Consider the following 19,710-nt stretch of genomic DNA (forward strand, 5'->3'; position numbering starts at 1 on the left):
TGGAAAAAACCCAAGCCCCGGTGTTTTATAACAGTTCAGCGGAAAACCCAGGTAGGAATAGTGTCAGGAATGAATAATGGGGGAGAGCAGCTCCTTCAGGTGCCAGGTTTTGTGTCACTTTGCTCTTTCTGCTCTCCGTTGGCCTTTTAACTGCGCAGTCATTTGAGGAGCCCTGGTCGTGCTGCAGTGTGGGGCTGGCACAAGCTTGTTCCTGGGGTGCTTTGGTTTGTCTTGCTGTCCTGAACCTGTCCTAAAGCTCAGTGTGCCTCAAATGTCCTGCTGAGTCTTTCCCTGTCGATGTGTGCAAGCTGAGACCAAGATGCTCTCAGTCCCAGCTGTTATGTGCCAAGCTGAATGTATGGGCACTGCAAATCTATATAGTCTTAACAGCATAATGGCCTGGGTGTTTGCATTTTGGCACCTCAGGGATGGCTTCTCCTTGGTTGATTTGATGATGCTTTCTTGTACCTGAGCTGGTTTTGGTGCTTAGAGCAAGAGCTGGGGTGCTGCTGAAGGTCAGGAGCGCTTCCTAAGCCCAAATCATTGTCAGCATTATCCAGTTATGCAGGAAGAGATGGCTCCTGGCTCTGGTAAGCCAAGGCTGGGCTCTGCAGCAGGTCCCCACCACTAGTTTAAATGGTATATCCTTAAAACTCAGGAATTTGTGATGGGAAAAGCTGTTCCTTCATCCTTTTGCCCAAGGGGGTGCCAGCTGGTTGTAACAACCCACCATCCATACCTGAAGTGGATTGCTTAGTGACAGAGGAGGGTCTCGCCCTGCCCTGCCATGCTTTGGTGGATGTTAAATCACTGCCCTGGTCTTCTGCAGAGCAATTCCTGTTTCAACCAAGAACCTCTGCCAGTTCTCTTTACAGGTACCTGATGTTTCAGTAAGAGTGAATCATGCCGTGCTGACATGCAGACATCTCTCGTGGTTACAGACTTCACCCTAGGAACGAGGTGATTGAGGATTTCCAGTCCACATTACGGGAAGAAATGCCCTGCAGGGTCCTTAAAAACGAGACCTGGTTAGTGATCCAGCTGCGTGGAGCTCATCCTGATGCTCAGCTTCCTGGGGGTCACATCGGCCTTTGTTACTGAAGTCAGTGTGCTGATACACCTGAGACAAGGCCCCGTGATGCTTTCCCTGTGCCCAGAGAGGCCAGGGCAGGCAGCGCTGCTCTCCCTCCGTGTCCCAGCTTGCTGCTCTCTCCTGCTCATGCAAATAATTCCTCCCACCTCCATCTCGAAAGCTCTCCTCCTCCCTGCTGCAATGACAGCGCTTCCTGCAAGAGAAGCAATGGCCCTGCACAGCCCACAGCTTCGCTCGCAGCAGCCCTCATCCTCCTCGCAGGCAGCAGCCGTGCCCTGATTCACTGCACGAACCACAGAGGGAGGATTCGGATCCCTCCGAGCAGCTCCAGTGCCTACAGGAAACCTGGAGAGGGGCTTGGGACAAGGGTCTGTAGGGACAGGCCAAGGGGAATGGCTTTAACCTGCCCGAGGGGAGACTGAGCTGAGCTCTTAGGCAGAAGCTCTTTGCTGTGAGGGTGCTGAGGCGCTGGCACAGGGTGCCCAGAGAAGCTGTGGCTGCCCCATCCCTGGCAGTGCTCAAGGCCAGGTTGGACACAGGGGTTGGAGCAAGCTGCTCCAGTGGAAGGGGTCCCTGCCATGGCAGGGGTTGGAGCTGGGTGGGCTTTGAGGTCCCTTCTAACCCAAACCAATTTGGGATTCTGTGATTCTCACTCGGTTCCAAGAACGTCACCGTGTGACTTCTCTGCTGTCAGCTGCTCGCTGTCACTGCTGATTCTGCTCCTTCTGCCCAGAGCCGATAAAAACCCGGTGAAGAAGTTTTTGGCAAGACTTGAGCTCTCTCTGTGGAGGTTTTCTTTTGCCATTGCACTTGGCACTTGCCAAACGTGTGCGGAGAAAGGAGCTGGCAGCAGAGGCAGCACCGGGCGAGCGCTTCACCCTGCACAACCTTCCATGAGGAGCACCAGCGCTCCCTGCTCCAGCACCACAGCTTTGCTGGAAGTGCTTAGTATCAGTGTGGTTTCCCAGTGCTGTTCAGGAACCACCAAGGACCTGTGCCACCGTGGTTCCCTCCTGAACCCTGACGGATGCTGTGGAACATCTGGAGCGCCACATCTGTCCGAAGGTATGTCCAAGCACTGTCATCAGGCAGGCAGGGTGATGGGGCACGTGGCATGTACCCAGCGCTCACCAAGACACAAATCCTTTTGGAGCTCCATTTCTGCACCAAATTCCCCTTCTTGTGTTTAAAAGGCTCCGGGAGGGGATGGGAAAGTTGATTCTGGAGACCTCGGGTCTCTGGGGATCCCCAGATCTTGGGGATTTAGGTCCAAAAGCAGCAGAATTCCTAAAGGTGCACTAAATTCATGAGAATGCTTCATACTTTTTGCATGGAGGGTCCCTGGGTGCGTGCCTGGAACCAAGTTCTGTGAGAGCAAAGCTCCCCTTGGTTTTAAGTGTGTCAGAAAAAGGAGGAACCAGCATCGTCCTCAGCAAACTGATGGGAAAACTCCCATTTTCATTAAAACAACCCCCGTAGGGGCTTCTCCTCTGCATTTGGCCCATTTTAGCCCTGATTTTGTGTCTTCATCTGCAGGTTCAGGGGTGTTTTCATCTGTTCAAGACGTTGGAAAGCAGAGAATTAACACTGATGCCACAGCTCAGAAGCGTACGAGGAGGCCGAGCCGCGAACAAAGTGGAGCCCTCCAGGAAGCAGAAAGTAGGTCAGGTTGATAAGGATGAGCACAGAGGGACAGCAGGAACATGGAGGGGAGAAGCAGAGCAGGGGATAAATCACCCCGTGGCTGGAAGGAGGAAGGGGCTGTTGGCTGCGGACAGCTGGGATCTGGGAGCCTTTTTCCTTTCCTTATCCCTGAAGATGCCCGCTGGGATGGGAGGTGGTTGCAGTTAAAGGCAGGACAGGAAGGGTGAGACCTCAGCCTGGGTTTGGATGGGGACAGCTTGGGAAATGCTGCAGGTGAACTGGATGTGTGTGGATTACTGAGGCTGGGTAAAGCTCCTGGAGGGAGCTGGTCCTGGGAAGCATGGGGGGGCTCTGCAGGAGGAAGGGGAAAGGGGGAGGCTTGAAAGGAACTAGAATGTCTGCGGGAAGGATGGGAGGGGAAAAGCAGGAGGTTACAGACCTCTTGGTCTTATTTAGACCCTTGAAAAGTACCCAGAAGCATCTAAAGTACATCAGAACCTCAGGTTCATCAGAAGGGCAGGGACATAGGGCAGGGACATGGGGCAGGGCTTGGAGCAGGTCTCAGGGTTCCCAAGCAGCCCAAAAGCTCCAGGATCAGGGGTGATGCAGCAGGTCCCTGCAGCGATGCAGGATTGCACCCAGCTGATGGGGCCCGGTGCTGTGCTCAAGTCATCAGGTTGCAGCAGTGCAGGGAGTTCAGGGCTAAAATCTGATGTATTTATTGCCCCAGTAATGGGCTTTTCTGCTTTAAATAGCATGGGGATGATGCAGGAGGAAACGCTGGGAAAGCCAGGAGCAAGCGGAATGGTCCAAGAGGAGCAGCAGGAACCTGGGCCAGGGTTTTCCCTGGGAAGAGCACCACTGATTTGGGATGAATCCCAAAGGGTTCGGCAGCCCCATGAGCACGTTTGGCTGCTGTTCCCTGCCCGCCTCAGCCCACTCAGAGCCCAGGGGACAGCATCCTACATCCCCAGCCCAGGACATCCCCTCGCCCACAGCACCACCAGGTTTGTGCTGCTGTTTGCAGGGCTGGAACTGGCTCTGAATCACCCAGGTGTCATTGGGCTCATTGTGCATTGATTCAAGGGGCTTTGGAGAAACCTTGGCTCTGCCTTTACAAGAGAGAATGTAGTGCAGGAGGTCCCAACGCACCTCTGTGGCTGAGGCCGTAAGACATCGATAACCTCAGCTGAGCCGCTGCTGCTCTGCACAAAGCAGCTGAGATGTGGTTCTGCTGTGGTTTCTCCTCCCATGATGAGATGGGATAAAACCAGGAAACTCCAGACCCAACACCAAGTGATAACACAGTCCTCAGTGCCTGAATAAAAGAGGAAATAAAGCTTAAAGCTCTATTTCTGTCTGAGCAGCCCTCGTGCTGCCTTCTTGCTTGCTCTGGCAGCAGAACCACCTCAAATTTGGGGCCAGTCTATGCATAGGGGGGTTATAAGAAAGATGAGGACAGACTTCTTAAGTAGGGCCTGCAGGGACAGGCCAAGGGGAACGGCTTTAACCTGCCAGAGGGGAGACTGAGCTGAGCTCTTAGGCAGAAGCTCTTCGCTGTGAGGGTGCTGAGGCGCTGGCACAGGGTGCCCAGAGAAGCTGTGGCTGCCCCGTCCCTGGCAGTGCTTGTGCTCCTTGTGCCTCACCCCTAACTCCTGTGCAGCCCACAGCATCACCCAAGCATCCAGCCACCATCAATCCATGCTGCGGGGACCTGGGAGCCCAGGGGAGTTGCTGCAGCAGAGGCAGAATCCACCTCTATGCGCACCCAAAAATGCCCTTTTAGGTGCCACCACCCTCTCTCGGGTGGGGGCCAGCCCTTGGCAAGGCAACGAAGGAGCAGGCAAGGGTTTGGTATCTTGAAAACATTTTATTTCATCACTATTCCGTGGTAGCATAAATAATAGGCAATGACAGCACATGTAAAGAGGGGGGAGCAGCGGGTGCGGGCACAGGGTGAGTTAACGGGGAGGAGAATCCATCACACTGGTGGTGCTGGGCAGTTCAGCAACTGGGTTTAGTGAATATATATATATATATATATAGGTAAACCAGCAGTATTTGGTGTCATTCCTGTGCTCATCCACAAAACACTGATTGTACAGGCGTGCTGAACCCCACCGCGCACAGCTCCGCACCACTGCATCCATCCCTTGGGTACCCTCACCCCTGGGGTGAGCTGGGTGACATCTGTCCCCCTCCCCATGGCACTGGCAGCGGACGGGAGGACGATGAGTCCCTCTTTGCAGAGTCAGAGGGAGCAAAACCCCTCTCTGTTTGGGAACCCAGCCTCTCGGGGGGGGGGGGGTTAAGGACCCAGTGCATGGATGCACGCACACGTGCGGAGCGACTCCGTTCCGCAGGCTGTGACCCTCACCGGCTGCTCCTGCCCAAACCCGGCCGTGCTGGAGCTGTTCCACCGCCGCTGCCATGGGAAGGGTCCCCACATCCCACCCTGTGTTTGTGACCCAAGCCCTTCCCACCCCTGTTCCAGTTCTGCGCCCGCCCTCGCGTCTTTGCATAGGAAACACACGCACAGCAACGAAGCTTCGCGCCCTCCCCGTGCCGCCTCATCCCGACGGAGGGGATGCGGCTCCACTACTTACTCCAAGCTCATGGCCCGGGGGCTGGCGGGGACCCCCCCCGGCCGCCTCTCATGCAGTAGCTCTCGGTTAAAGCAGTTTTAGTGCTAGACGGGACGAGGAGGACGTTATTTCCAGTTAGCTTTGCGGGCTCTTGGCAGGTCACTTGGTTGTGGCTCGTGTGGTGTGTGAGTGGATACAGGGAGAGTAAAGAGCGAGTATAAACAGAGGCAGTTCGTTTAGAAAACAGCCCTGCAAGTTAATTGTTCTTGGGGTTGTTCCGCAGGTTCTTGAGGGTCAGGTGGAGCTGCCGGACCTGGATGTCCTTCTGTGAGAGCTCTTCCTTCAGCCGCCGGATCTCGTCCTGCTGCCGGAAGAACATCCGGAGGAGCTGGAAGGGAATGGATGGAGCTGGAGGGACCGGCTCTGGGGCTTCACCCTCCTGACAGCCCCCCCGGAGCTCCTTCACAACCCAGCTCCTTCTGCAACACAACTTGATCTGCTTCAATACATCACCCTCTAGCATCGGGATACCCCACACATGCAGTGTGCCAACTCAGCTCCAGCAATACAGATTCCTTTCGGGACTTCATGCCTCCGCAGCGCCTCCATACGTTGTTCCCAGAGGGTTTTAAGTAAAAAAGAACTCATCTGGGAGCTGAACACCGCTCCTTTGGGTGCTCTGTGGTGAACGTGAAGCTGGAGGCTTCAAGCCACAAGGCAACACAGTGGCCAGGTGCTGTTTGGGACCTGCAGAGCGGTGGCTGTCCAGGAAGCCCATCCCCATCCCATCAGGGACCATCCCCGGCTGTCCCCATCCCCATCCCACGCTGCCTTACCTCATTCTCCGTCCGCGGCGGCACGTTCTCCAGGAGGTCTATGCCGTTCACAAGGACGCTCCTCTTCGCCTTCACCGGGGCCTTAAAGATGATGCTGGATGTCTTCTTGTAGCCCTCCTTCAGCGATATCAGGATGGGATCTGTGTGGAGCAGAGGGGGGGGGAAGGAGGTCAGGGGCGGCCGCGGTCCCATCCTGCATCCCTTGTCACCCCCCAGCACAGCATCCATGGCTTTACCTCGGTTGACCCCGCTGAGCCATTCATCCGGGGTGAGGGCTGGCTCCGTCCCCGGGGTCATGGGGTAGATGTCCTCTTGGTACGTCTCTGACTGCAAACAGGGGGATAGAAAAGCACCTCCTTTGTGACTGCTCAGCTTGAGCTGCACATCCTAATGTGCTGCACGTGGTTGTGCTTAATCCTCTCCACCCAGGGCAGCGGGAGGCCATGAACTGGGGTTTGCCTCACTAATTTAGATGAGGAATGCCAGCAAATCCGGGATGGCAAACAACAAACCCTGCTCCAGCTCTGAGATACTTCACCAGAAACACCCCCCGAAGCTCGCATGAGACAAGCCCCTGGTTACCCATCCCAACGCGGCAAGCTGATTTTGGACAAAGCAACGGCAGCAAGGCCAGGAGCAACACAGAGAGGAATTTCATAGAATCGTGGAATGGTTTGGGTTGGAGGGGCCCCAAAGCTCACCCAGCTCCAACCCCTGCCACGGGCAGGGACCCCTTCCACTGGAGCAGCTTGCTCCAAGCCCCTGTGTCCAACCTGGCCTTGAGCACTGCCAGGGATGGGGAATTCCTAAAATCATTCCTATTGAGCCTTGAGTAACCTCCCTTGGGAATCCCATCAGAACCACAGGGCCAGCCAGCAGCCCGGTGAGTGAAGCAGCACAATGGGATCATCCCCATCCCACCCAACTTGCTCCCCAGAGGACTCACCCTCCTCGGCACGATCATGGAGATGGGCTCGATCAGCCCCTTGAGCGTGATGAGCTTGTAGAACCTGAAGACCTCGCAGGCCGACACGTCCAGCCCGTACTTGGGCATCACCCCTGCGAGGAGGCACAGGCATAACCAGGGGTGCTGCACCCGGCTGGGACCCATCCGCCTCCCCAGCACCGAGCACCCCGAACACCCGTCCTCTCCAGGTCTTCAATGAGTCCATCCCTGCTAGCATCACATTGAGGACACGGGGCACAGACCTTGGTCACCCCGGGGACATTAGGAAAGGGATGAGCAGCTTTTATTGAGGACAAAGCACCTTTCGTCAGCACATTCAGGACCAGCAGCTCCATCCTTACCCAGTCCTTTCTGTGGGGCTGGGGAGCGAAACTCCATGAGATAGCTCAGGTAGGGCTTTTCCGAGCCGATCTCGTAATAGCGGATGTTCCCGTCACCCTGGAGCAGGGAAGAGGGATGGTTTGGAACACGTGAGATGGACTAAAGCCCATGACAACAACCCCCATCCATAGGGGAATACAAGCTGGGGATGCTGCAGCCCTACATCACCCAGAGGGATGCATCACCACCCGTTCAACAGCGGTGGGCACCTCTCCAAACCGGGCTTTAGTGGCCAAAGAGCTGCATAACGCTTTGCTGGGGGCTCAGCACAGCCCTGCTCCGTGGAGGGTTCTTCTCCCACCACGCCGGAGAGAAGCCCTTTTGCCTCCCCAGGAGGTGCCGCAGCGATGGGATGGGATGCACAGCCCGTACCTTGCCAGCCAGGTACAGCATGTGAGTGTCAGCATCATAGAATGGGAAGAGGAGCCCCGAGAGCCCGTCAATCTCTTCCTCTATCAAGGGCATGGTCAGGTCTTCCTGCAGCAGAGGTAAAAGCCCTTTATTGAGCAGCCATGACCCGGGGCTGGGGTTGGGGTTGGAGGGGGGGGTCCTGGCACCCACCTGGTCCCAGAGCGCGATCTGCCGCGTGTTCCAGCGCGACACCCCGGTGGTGAGCAGCCGCTTGGTGCTGCCCAGGAACACCACCCGGTTCACGCGGTGGTTCTTGCAGCTCGCCTCCTGCAACAGTGTTAGGTATGGAACCAAGGCACGGGGTGGGTTGGAAGGGGACTTAAAGCTCCTCCAGCTCCAACCCCTGCCACGGGCAGGGACCCCTTCCACTGGAGCAGCTTGCTCCAAGCCCCTGTGTCCAACCTGGCCTTGAACACTGCCAGGGATGGGGCAGCCACAGCTTCTCTGGGCACCCTGTGCCAGCGCCTCAGCACCCTCACAGGGAAGAGCTTCTGCCTAAGAGCTCAGCTCAGTCTCCCCTCTGGCAGGTTCAAGCCATTCCCCTTGGCCTGTTCCTTGTCCAAAGCCCCTCTCCAGGTTTCCTGTTGGCCCCTTCAGGCACTTTCTGTGCCACCATCCCCTAATTTCTACGACTCTGCACCAACCTTAAATCAGTAAAAGCTCCCAGTTCCTATGCTGGACAAGGGGTAACGGGTTAAAACTGAAACAGGGGAAGTTTAGATTGGATCTAAGGAGGAAATTCTTTCCTGTGAGGGTGGTGAGGCACTGGAATGGGTTGCCCAGGAAGGTTGTGAATGCTCCATCCCTGGCAGTGTTCAAGGCCAGGCTGGACGAGGCCTTGGGTGAGATGGTTTAGTGTGAGGTGTCCCTGCCCATGGCAGGGGGGTTGGATCTGGATGATCTTAAGGTCCTTTCCAACCCTAACTAGTCTATGATTCTATGCTTGGGATGGGACCGTCCCCTCCCCACAACAGTGTTACCCACGAACCCTGACCCATCCAACCAACCCATCACGAGCGCAGGTATTTTAACCCATTTCAGTGTGATTCCTCCCCTGGGTCCCGTTTCCATGCCCCATCCCTCCCCTGCCTCTCGCATCACCCACCTGCAGGACCCTGCCGGAGCGTGGCTCCACCACCCGCAGCTTCTTGTCCTTGCAAGTGGTGGCCAGGAGGCTGCCGTCCGTGTTGAAGGACATGCAGAGGATGACGTCCTTGTGGCAATCGATCATCTTCACTGGCTCCCCCACATCCAGGTTCCAGATGAGGACCTGTGCGAAGCAGGGACGTTATCCTTGTGTCTCCGCTCCTGGAGACCCCCCCACCCCTCCTGCAAGCCCCACGTCTGCTTTGGGCAGCCTGATACCTCCTGTTGTGGCTGGAATCACTCCATCGTCACCCACTGAGCCCCTTCCCCTCCATCCAGGGCTGCCCTGAAGCTGCTGCTTGTGCTGTGCTGTGCCCTCAATGAGCTTGCCAATGGCACTGAGCTGTGTGGTGCTGGACAGGCCGGAGGGAAGGGATGGGATCCAGAGACCTTAGAGCAGCTCCAGTGCCTAAAGGGGCTACAGGAAAGCTGGAGAGGGGCTTGGGACAAGGGCCTGTAGGGAGTCCTTGCTCTTATGATGGGGTACGAGAAGGCTCCTTCTGCTGCAGACACTGGGTCATTTCATTCCAGTGAGCAGGATCCTGCTGCCTCCCATGCCACGAGCAGGGAAATCCTTTGCAAGGGCAGCCCCGGGCAGCAGGAATGGGGCTGGACAGGACTCACCTTATAGTCATAGCCAGCGCTGAAGAGGATGTTGTTGGTGGTTGGGTGCCACTCCACGAGGCCAACGCGCCGGCTGTGCCCGTACAGCTCCAGGACAGCCTCTGTCATGTTCCTCTTCAGGCCGCCCTCGGGGATCTCCCAGATCCGCACCTACAGGGTGGGATGGGATGGGATGGGATGGCTCAGGCACCAGGATGGGTTTGGGAGCCCCAGCATGACCCTGACTCCCACCCAGAGGAGCTCTAAGATGCTGCATCCCTGCAGTGCCCCAATACCAGCAGCGTCATCCTGCACCCTAATGGGTGTCCTGAGCTTGATCTGCTCCCCCTGTGGTCTGGTCTCCCGCAGGGGGAGAGCACAGGGAGGGTGATAATTGTTCCACAAGGACAAATATCCCATGGGAGAGCATCGGGAGAGGACCGATGCCTTTATCCAGACCAGTCTGAGTGGATACAGATTCACAGGGAGGGGATAACAACAGGAATAACGACAGGAAGGGTTTCAAGCAGAGCCATGACCCGGGTGGCCCATGGGAGCGATCCCCTCCTGGGAGGCAGCATCTAACCACAGCCGTTAATAGAGAGCATTAAATCCTCATCACCCCCTTGGAGAGGGTAAATCCATAGTGATGCCCCAGGGATGAGGCTGCACAGGTTGTCCTCTCCGTGCAGGGCAGTATGGAGGGAAGCAGGAGTCTGGAGCAGGATGGGTTGGCAGCATCACTGTGCTCGCCCCCAGCCTGGGACCAACAGTGACAGAGAGCATCCAAATGCTCTGTTTGCTGCAGCTCAGACTCCCTGGGGACCTGAGCATCCTCCCCTTGATACTGTTGGCCTGAAACTCCTTACACCTCCTGGAAGGGAGAAGGGGAAACCCAAAGGTGCAGAACCTGCCCATTAGCAGCACCATGGGCATGGGGTCGCACCAGGAGCCGTGAGCCCCATTGAGGGGACACCCCCCACCATTGGACAGGGGGGCTGTTAACTTCATTTCCCAGGTTTAATGATCCTCATGGAGTCTTCCCAGTATTCTCCCTCCCTCCCAGCACTTCCTATTCCCCAGCGACTGAATCTAAAGGTTATGACTCAAGCTGGGAGACAGCTCACCATGATTCATGGCCATGATCTGAATCTCTTTTCCCCACTCAATATCCTCCTTGACAAGCTTTCAGCTAATAATAAATGCCAATATACGGAGCTGCAGGAGAGGATGAGACATCAGGAGGTAATGCAGTGAAACGCTAAGGATCAGGAGAGGCAGGTTTGTAACTGGTTAAGAGCTGGATCCCCCCAAGCCCTGTCTTCTGCCATGCAGAATGGGCAGTGGTCTCTGATCTCCGTTGTACAAAGGCTTTCTTTCCTTTGTGATGCAGCCTTTGGGATGGACTTGGGTCCAGAAAACAAAGAGGATGCAGATAACTAACAGCTATATAAAGATGATCTGATTCATCATTCCCCAGCCTTCTGCTCCCATCGCTTGATGGATCAGGCCATGAGAGCTGTCACAGCCCCTGCGGTCCATGAGAGCAAGAAGGATCAATACCAGCATTGCTGTTGGGCTTGGGGAAAATGCAAAGCCCTCGTTGTGCACAGCTCTATGGCTTATTTGCATGGGGGACACAGGAAGAGCAACGTTGGGATGAGAAGTGATGCTGGGGACAAGCAGAGGAGCTGCCCCCGCACCATGACTGTGCCTGTGGCTCTGCAGCAATCTCTTATCCCCTCTCTGCTCCACAGGTGGTTGATCCATCCCCTACCCGCAGTGCCTAAGCTGTGTATGTTAAAGGCTCACCGAGGTGTCTTCGGAGCATGACGCGATGATGTTCTCAATGAAGGGATTCCACTTGATGTCCAGCACGTTGCCCTGGTGGCCACAGACTTTGGGGTAGTTCGGTTCGATCCGGCCTGTCTGTAAAAGGAGGGAAAATAAGTGACAAATTTGGTCTTTTCAAGGCTGGAGCCTCGTTAGGGGAGCGAGGTCCCCAGCACATCCCGGCATGGGGCTTTTGGCTGGAGGAGACACCCAGCCAAGCCAGGCATTGGTTTTACCCTGTGGATATTCCATCTGAAACCACGGGCAAAAGGGCTGGAAGGGACTCGAGAGGCTCCAAACCAACCCTCGGGTCTCCAGGTGGATCACCCATTGGGCCACGCATGAAGCATCTGGTACTTTCATCCCAAACTGTGGAAGCAGTGTTGAGCAAGGTGTGCGTGTGTACTCTGCAGCACAAATCCTCTGGGATCCACAACCCTCTTGTTTAACGATGCCGATCGCCCAACCGTGAGCCCACTTGAGGGGATCCTTCCACACAGATGGAAATCCTTAGGGATGATCCAGTCCTGACATCCCAGCAGAGCTCCATAGCAGGGGACAGTGCTCAGCCTCCCATCCCCATTGGGTTGCAGGGACCCTGCAAGGTCACCCCATCACCTTTCCTTCCCCTGTGCTGGCTCCGTGCCGCAGCCTGGAGGTGCTGGCATGCTTGGAACGTGCAGGATAAAGTAGGTCAGCCCGGCAGAGCCACTAAATATTTGATGGCCCTTCCAGCACTGACCTCCTACCGCATCGAGCTCCCGGCTCCGCTTAACACGAGCAAAGCCATGCTGCGGGTACCACGCTGCACCTTTACCATCCACAGCCAAGGGCAGCGGGCAGGAGGGCTCCCAGCAGCCGGATGAGGCCCAGGGGCTCCCCCTGCACTGTTGCTGATGGGGAGGTTGATTTGGATTCATCAGCTCCCAGGGAGATGTGGCTGTTAATTGCTGCAGCGCTGCGTGGAATCACAGAATGGGTTGGGGTGGAAGGGACCTTGAAGCTCATTCAGTTCCAGCCCCCTGCGATGAGCAGGGACGCCTTCATCCAGATCAGGTTGCCCAGAACCACATCCAGCCTGGCTTGAATGTCTCCAGGGATGGGGTACCCACCAAATGCATGGTTGGTGGCAGCTCCAGTGAACTCAGAGCAGCGATGCAGGGATGGAGATGCAGAAAACCATCACTCCAGGTGCTGAGCAGTACAGGCAAACACAACCCTCCCCAAGCCTATTTCATTGATTTAAAAGCACTTTCCGTAAGCTTTATGATTGGAGCAAAAAGCCAGTTCTTGCTTAAATTGCTGCAACACCTCTAAGTCATCCCTTGGACACAACCCACATATATAAGATAAGAACTAGGCTGGCCTTAAAACACCGGGGACTCAGTTATATGGGTTGTTTGTGATCGAGTTCAAGGGATAAAAATAGGTGCCTGCTCTTGCTGCCTTCAGGATGTGGGCAAAGGGACACCTCCAGCTCCACCCCTGGTGGGGTACCAGGGTCATTGTTCCCCTCTGCCCCTGGATGCATAGAACCATGGAGCGGTTATGTCCCCACATAACACAAATCAAGTGCTCCTCATTGCTCCAGCAAAGCGAGGCCTTTGAGGGGCTGAAGTGCCTGGAAGGTTTGCTCCTTCAGGCCCATGCCATGGAATACATGGGAGCTGCTGGAGGCCAGCATGTTCTCATCGGAGGGATGGAATCTGGGTCACCGAGCTTCTCCTAGCCCGGGATCAGGGATCCAGTGATTAGGATTCACCGCGGCTTAACGCACAGCTGCTGGCAAGGTCCTTTAAGAGTGACTCAATGGGAAACTGCAGCACGAATCCCTTATTCCCATGGGTTTTCCTTTGTATTTCTTTTATTTGGCTCCTTCTCCTCGTCCATTTGCCATGGGCTCAGGCATAACTCACCCCTGCTCTTGCACCATCCCTTGCTGCAGCATCTCCTGCATCCTCGCTGCATTCAACTTAATTTTAACCAAAACCTCTTGATTTCTTGGTCAGAAACTACCCCGTGTAACCAAAGTGTGTTTTGTCCTCTTGAAAGCCTAATGGATTTTGACAAACCCCATCAAATCTACTGGGCAAAGGGAATCAGTCGACTGGTTGCTTGGAATTAAAGTGATTGTGCATTAACTGATGCTGTTAAAGGGTCTGTCCGCCTGGGATTTACCAGCTGCTCCACGGATTCCGGCTCCAGACAGCGAGTTAATAATGTCATCCTAATGCAAATAGGAAAATAAGGGGAAAGCTGGATAAGGGGAAGCGATGTCTGCTGGTGTACTTAATGTCATAACTGATCAAACTGTGCTTTGCATCCCATTAATTCACAGGAGGGGTGCTGGAGGCCGAGCTTCGACGTTGCTGCATGGGAATGCTGGGGTTAGGTATTAGGTGTTCTCAGTGAAAAGCATCCTTTTCCTAAGTCTTCCCCTCCATCTCTTTTGGAAAACTCAGTTTAGTGGAAAACTGACTTCTGGGGGGATGAAATCTGCTTTTTAGGCTCTGCATTGGGAAGGCTTCGTTTGTATTTCAACGAAGGGCTTGTCTTCAATGATTTCCTTTGTGTTACAGCCCATGTACCCTCAGTGCTTGGTCAGGCCATGCTCCTCCCTGGATCTCGCTTTTCCAGGGGGTCACTGGCTCCCAGCGTGGAGATCTGTGTCCTGGGGGATCCCGGAGGTGCTGTGGGGCATTGCCCCACTTCTGGTGTGACAGCATCTTCCCAAGGGGCTGTCTCTGCCTCCGAGTAAAAGGCAGCATTAAAATCCATGGGTGATGTATGCTTTAATGTACTGCCCTTCCCATGGGATGCTCCGGGGTTTGCAGTGCTGATGGTGGAGCCCAGGCAAAGAAAAGCCTCCTGGAGGGGATGAGGAGCTGGGGGGACTCAAGGGACCATCCCTCTGGCCACAGCATCATCCAGAGCCGCCGGCTGCCGGAGGCTTGGGTCACCCTGGCAAAGCTGTCACAAAGTCACTTGGTTTTACCTCTAGAATCCCGAACTGATTTAAAATAGAGCCAGTAAGAGCCAAATCTGGGGCTTTAACCAGGAAAATGCCCTTTTAGCTGCTCGATAGTGTCAGAAATGTGCACTTTGATCACTGCTGCTCATCTGGGGTGAAGCTGCCAGGTCAATGCAAGGAAGAAAGCACATTTAGCTGGCAGGAGGCAGGCTGGGGACCAGGGCTGAGGTGGCAGCTCAGATCCGAGCCAGGCTGTTGCTGATGGGCACAGTCCTCACAATTCAGGCTCTCTGAGCAAGCCAAAGGGATGCTGTCGGTGGCTGGAGGAGGAGGTGGAGCAGGATCCTGGCTCTTCATCCATCCCTGCCCTGAAACTGGCCCTGGTGGAGGTTCTGTCACACCAACAGGTTTCAGCCCCCGAAGGGAAGGTGAACCGGCAGCACACACGTGGGGACCTGGTGTAACCTGCCCTAACTAGAAGGAGGCTCCTGAGTTAGGAATGAGCCCATCACAGAGCTGCTGATGGGGATGCGATCCTGTGTCCCATGCAAGGGAATGAATGAGTGTGGGTAAGGGACCTGCTCTAGTGGAAGGTGTCCCTGCCCGTGGCAGAGGGTTGGAACTGGATGAGCTTTAAGGTCCCTTCAACCCAAACCATTCCAGGATTCCATGTATTTCCTAAACCCAGCTTTGCACCAGCTTCCCTGGAAATCCAAACCCAGAACATTCCCCAGCCCTTCCGTTTCCTACCCTCAAAGCAGTCGTGCGTGGAGCCCTTGGCACAAACAACAGCAGCGTCCATCCAGCATCCATGCCCCTGGCTGGGGAGCATCCGCAAGGAAGGAGCACCCACCACCACCCCGGGGTCACCCTTCCCCACCCAGCAGCTTCCCCTGAATGCCCCCTAATCCCTTATTAGCTTGTAGAGGGATCAGGGAAGCGCTGCCTGAGCCGTAGGGGCTTTAGAGGGTTTCCCAGGAAATCCTTGAGTACACACGAGTCTCCAGTGGCTGAGATTAAGAGTAAATACATTTACTGCTGTGTTTTTAAGGGCCTCTCCTATTTGAGAGCCAAAGGGGAGGAAGTTACACCGGTTCCCCTGACCTGGGGCAGATCCCTGCATGGTTGCTGTACATGGGAAGGTCGCCGCAGGTTAACTCCTTCTCATTAGGAACCCAGCCAAAAGGAACCAGCAAAAGCAACAGGGAAACGGGACAAACCCTTGGCAAGGACCCAGAAAACCCATTGCCACGGAGCGGGGCTGCTTGAGCATCTCCCCAAGGCCCGGCCCCTGGGAAGGGGGAGCAAGCGGAGGGCTCCAGGCCCATCTGGGCATCACATCTGCGACACAGATGTCGAAGCCAAGAGCGTGAGAGCCCGAATGCAAGGGAGGTGTTGCAGCAAGAGGCAGTGTTTGCTGCCCCGAGCGCTCGTGCAGTTGTACACAGAATTCCCCAAGGGAATTCCCACGTGCAGGTGGAAGGATGCTGCTATTGGAGGGTTTCTCTCCAACAACTGGATAAGCATAGGGATGCCCCAAGCCTTTCTCCACCCTCACTGCTATTCCCTTGCATCCTCCCTTATGCCAGGATGCTCATCCAGCCTCCAGCACTGCAAACCACCAGATGGGAGCCATTCATGGCCAGCCAAGACTGAGGAGATTGGTCAATCCCACGTGTTCCCAGCGGGATCATCCCCTGGGAAGGATGGGCACACACAACTGACCCGCCTGGAAGCTGGTCCAGGGATTCTCAGTACTATAAATCCATTGAGAAACCCAACCCCAAAGAAACCCATGCCTGGAATAAACAACATTGTCCATCGAAACATCAACTCCAGGCATGGGAAAGGTCTGAGAGTGCTTTTGGGTCCTGCAGGGAGTAACCTGGTTGTTGTGGACACGCTGCCAAGCTTCCTGACTGCTCCTGTGAATGGGAACAGTGAGTAAAGCACGAAGCCAAGAGCCAGCTTCCTCATAAGCAAACTGGGAAAGCTCAGCTCAGGCTTTGGCACCTCTGAGAGAAGCAGAGATTCCACCTCCAGGAGAACACCACCAGCAGTGAGAGCAGCCTGGAGCACCTGGGAGCTTCCAGCAGGGGAGGAGATGGGATGTGCTCTGTGCATCCTCCAGCACCGGCTAAACCAGGGCTTGTATCCCTTATAACCACGCCTGGCCATCCTCTCCCTCATCCTCCACACCCTGAGCAAGCAGCGCCAGCGCCCGTGCCTCAGTTTCCCCAAGTGATGCTATCCCTGTCTCTGGCAAACTCATGCTCAGGGTTGCTTTGGGGTAAACAGTCCCAGATTTACCATGTTAATCACCATAAAATGATCACATCCATGTATAAAGCCTCATTACCCTTTTTGTTACCCAGTTAAGCCCTGGAAATCATGAAGCAGGGAAAGAAATCACCGCTGCTTCGTGCTGGTTTTGGTGAGATGAAGGTTTAAAGCTCAGTCCCTCCTTTTGTGCGGCTAGAAATGGGGTTCAATGAAACAGACGTGACCCATCTCACCCTCATTGCCTGTGCTGGGGGTCACCATCAGATGAGCTTCCCCAGCACGCAGAGCCCTCAAAGGCGATGCCCACAGCCTGTGGCAATGCAGTGGCACAGATTAACCCCATCCCAAGCCTCGCTGCAGCATTCACAGCAGCAGCAGCCGGGCTCAAGCTCGTCGATGCCAGAGCCGAACGCCGCACAACGTCCCTGTTCCATCGCATCACGGCCGCTGGGAATCGATCCCTGCTTCCCTGGGAGCAAACCGGCGCCTTATCCCGGCGAGGACAGGCTTTAACCGGCAGAGGGGGCCGGCAATTGCTGCGCTCCGTGGGCCCGACCCACGGCTTTGCCGCAAATAGAGCGGCGTCAATGGGGACAGGATCCCTATTTCCCCTCCCAAGCTCCTGCTGGTCCAAGGAGCCCGTTTTCAAGCCCCATTCACCCTCTGATCCATCACCAACGTTGAAACCTCGCATTGATGCTTTTTGACCGATCCAGGTGCTTAAACCCAGCCGAATCCCAGCTCTGGGCTTCCCACAGCTGCTCTCCTGATGTCTCCTTGATAAACGCAAGGACATGGGATAACGGAGCAGCAATGCTGATGTGTCAGTTCTTTCTGTAAGCCCCAGGCCTCTTTGTTTTCTGGCCAGCTCCAGGTTAAAGCAGAAGCCTCCTGCGGACTAAATTCGGGTAAGAGGGAAAATTCACAGGGAGAAATAGGTAGCACAGAGCACAGGAGGCTCCTGCGTCCTCAGTTTAAAGATAGGAAAGCCCCAAGGACATGAGAATTAGTTCGATGTATAAAGAAATAGAGAGAAACCTGCACTGTCCCTGCAGAAAACCTGCTGGTGCTCTGAAGCACAGCACAAGCAATGGGTGCAGACGTGTGATGGGTGCATCTGTTCTCTGCCCAGCCTTGGGGCAGAGGTGTCCCTATGGAAGGGACGTGCACAGGGCTCCCACGGGCGATGCTGTGAGCACACAGGCAGAGCAGATGCCACCAGGACCCTGAGCCAAGCCGGAGCCAGGGCAGGATGCCCGGAGCACACATCCTGCTCCGCCTGCTCGCCAGCTGCTGCCCTGGGGTTATTCATTGAATCCCAGCCTGGTTTGGGTTGGAAGGGACCTTAAAGCCCATCCAGCTCCAACCCCTGCCACGGGCAGGGACCCCTTCCACTGGAGCAGCTTGCTCCAAGCCCCTGTGTCCAACCTGGCCTTGAGCACTGCCAGGGATGGGGCAGCCACAGCTTCTCTGGGCACCCTGTGCCAGCGCCTCAGCACCCTCACAGCAAAGAGCTTCTGCCTAAGAGCTCAGCTCAGTCTCCCCTCTGGCAGGTTAAAGCCATTCCCCTTGGCCTGTCCCTACATCCCTTGTCCCAAGCCCCTCTCCAGGTTTCCTGCAGCCCCTTTAGGCACTGGAGCTGCTCTCAGGTCTCCCCTTCAGGAGCCTTCTCCTCTCCAGGCTGCCCCAGCCCAGCTCTCTCAGCCTGGCTCCAGAGCAGAGCTGCTCCAGCCCTCGCAGCACCTCCATGGCCTCCTCGGGATTCACTCCAACAGCTCCACGTCCCTCTGGTGCTGTTGAACACAGAACTGCAGGCGTGGGACCCTTGTGGGGATCAGCCATGGGGCTGTCACCCCCACAGGCAGCCTCCTACCAGCCCCTCTGGCTGCAGTGATGGGCATCAGCGTCCCACGCACCCAGTGGGGCTCAGCCCCCTGCTCACACCATAGCACAGCCCAGCAGCGGGCTGAGGGGCTTCCCATGCCCAGCCCCACAAACAGCTCCCAACCAACCACATCTACGACGTGAACAACAGCCTTGGACTTCAGCTTCCCATGGGTAAACAGAGACTCCCCTTTCCTGCTCCGGCTTCCTCCAGGCATGCAGGCAGATAACATTGTCTGCCTGTGGAAAACAAGCTCCCTTCATCCCCTACAGAAACAAAACCCTCCTGCGGCAGGGCAGGTGATGCCAAGCACCCTTCCCCTGCCTAAAGGAAGCCCTGCAGCATGCAGAGCGAGCTGCATGGCAGCCCACTCCCCTTAAAGCAGCCCCCAGCATCCTTCCCCACCCCAACACCGTTGAAACCAAGCTCATTCAACCACACACAGCTGAAACAGATCCACAGATGGATGGAGCTTCCTTCTCCCTGGCTGTTTTGGCCGACCCCGGGTCAGCCAAAGCTGGTGCTGCCCGAGGCACCTGTGGGAATGCTTCATTTCTACCAAGAAAAGCCTGGGAATGACATAAAATGCACCCTGGAGTGTTTGGAAGCCCAGAAGGAGGTGAAGGATCACCCATGGGGCTTTGTGCTGTTGATGGGGATGCTAGATTTCAGTGCTGGCCCTAAGGGATGTGTGAGGTTGGACTTTGCTCAGCCCCTTGCTGACTCACAACACAGGGATATTGCTCCCTGCAGCTGAATCTGGGACCAAATCCTTCTGCTGCTTCAGTTTGGGAAGCAAATCCTCTTCTTGCCGAGCCTGAGCACGAGCTCTCCTTCGCCCCCTCTCCAGGGATATCTATAGCACAAAGCCCTTGCAGTGATGGGGAGAAGCTGGATCCCAGTGGCCAAAGCTCCAGAATCTGGGATCGTGCACCGCATGGGCAGGCTCGGGAAGGACGGGGAACACAGAGCAGCCGTGCTCCATGTCTCCAACCTCCTCAGCCTTGCAGAAGGGGTCGCGCATCCCTGGACAGCTGTGGGGATACAGGAGGAGCCAGCCTCTCTGCTGTGC

General features: G+C 55.8%; 1 protein-coding gene across 3 annotated transcripts in view; it reads right to left on the reverse strand.

The window, feature by feature from the left end:
* Positions 1-4,587: 4,587 nt before the first annotated feature.
* The window catches only part of CORO2B (coronin 2B), a 34,708-nt gene continuing 19,585 nt past the window's right edge, over positions 4,588-19,710 (reverse strand). For 2 of the 3 annotated variants that reach the window (XM_061446541.1, XM_061446542.1), the window contains 9 exons: positions 11,479-11,595; positions 9,688-9,837; positions 9,023-9,187; positions 8,068-8,184; positions 7,879-7,983; positions 7,467-7,563; positions 7,105-7,217; positions 6,159-6,485; positions 4,588-5,710 (listed from right to left, as the gene is read on the reverse strand). In XM_061446541.1, coding sequence (XP_061302525.1) covers positions 5,579-5,710; positions 6,159-6,485; positions 7,105-7,217; positions 7,467-7,563; positions 7,879-7,983; positions 8,068-8,184; positions 9,023-9,187; positions 9,688-9,837; positions 11,479-11,595 — 1,323 coding nt within the window. In that variant the 3' untranslated portion in view covers positions 4,588-5,578. The remainder of the gene's footprint in view (positions 5,711-6,158; positions 6,486-7,104; positions 7,218-7,466; positions 7,564-7,878; positions 7,984-8,067; positions 8,185-9,022; positions 9,188-9,687; positions 9,838-11,478; positions 11,596-19,710) is intronic. The other variant, XM_061446544.1, reaches the window with a different exon arrangement.

This window comes from Pezoporus flaviventris, unplaced genomic scaffold (genome assembly GCF_033815535.1).
Source record: "Pezoporus flaviventris isolate CSIRO_AGI_PZ_B2104156 unplaced genomic scaffold, CSIRO_AGI_Pfla_v1 ptg000006l, whole genome shotgun sequence".
NCBI lineage: Eukaryota > Metazoa > Chordata > Aves > Psittaciformes > Psittacidae > Pezoporus > Pezoporus flaviventris.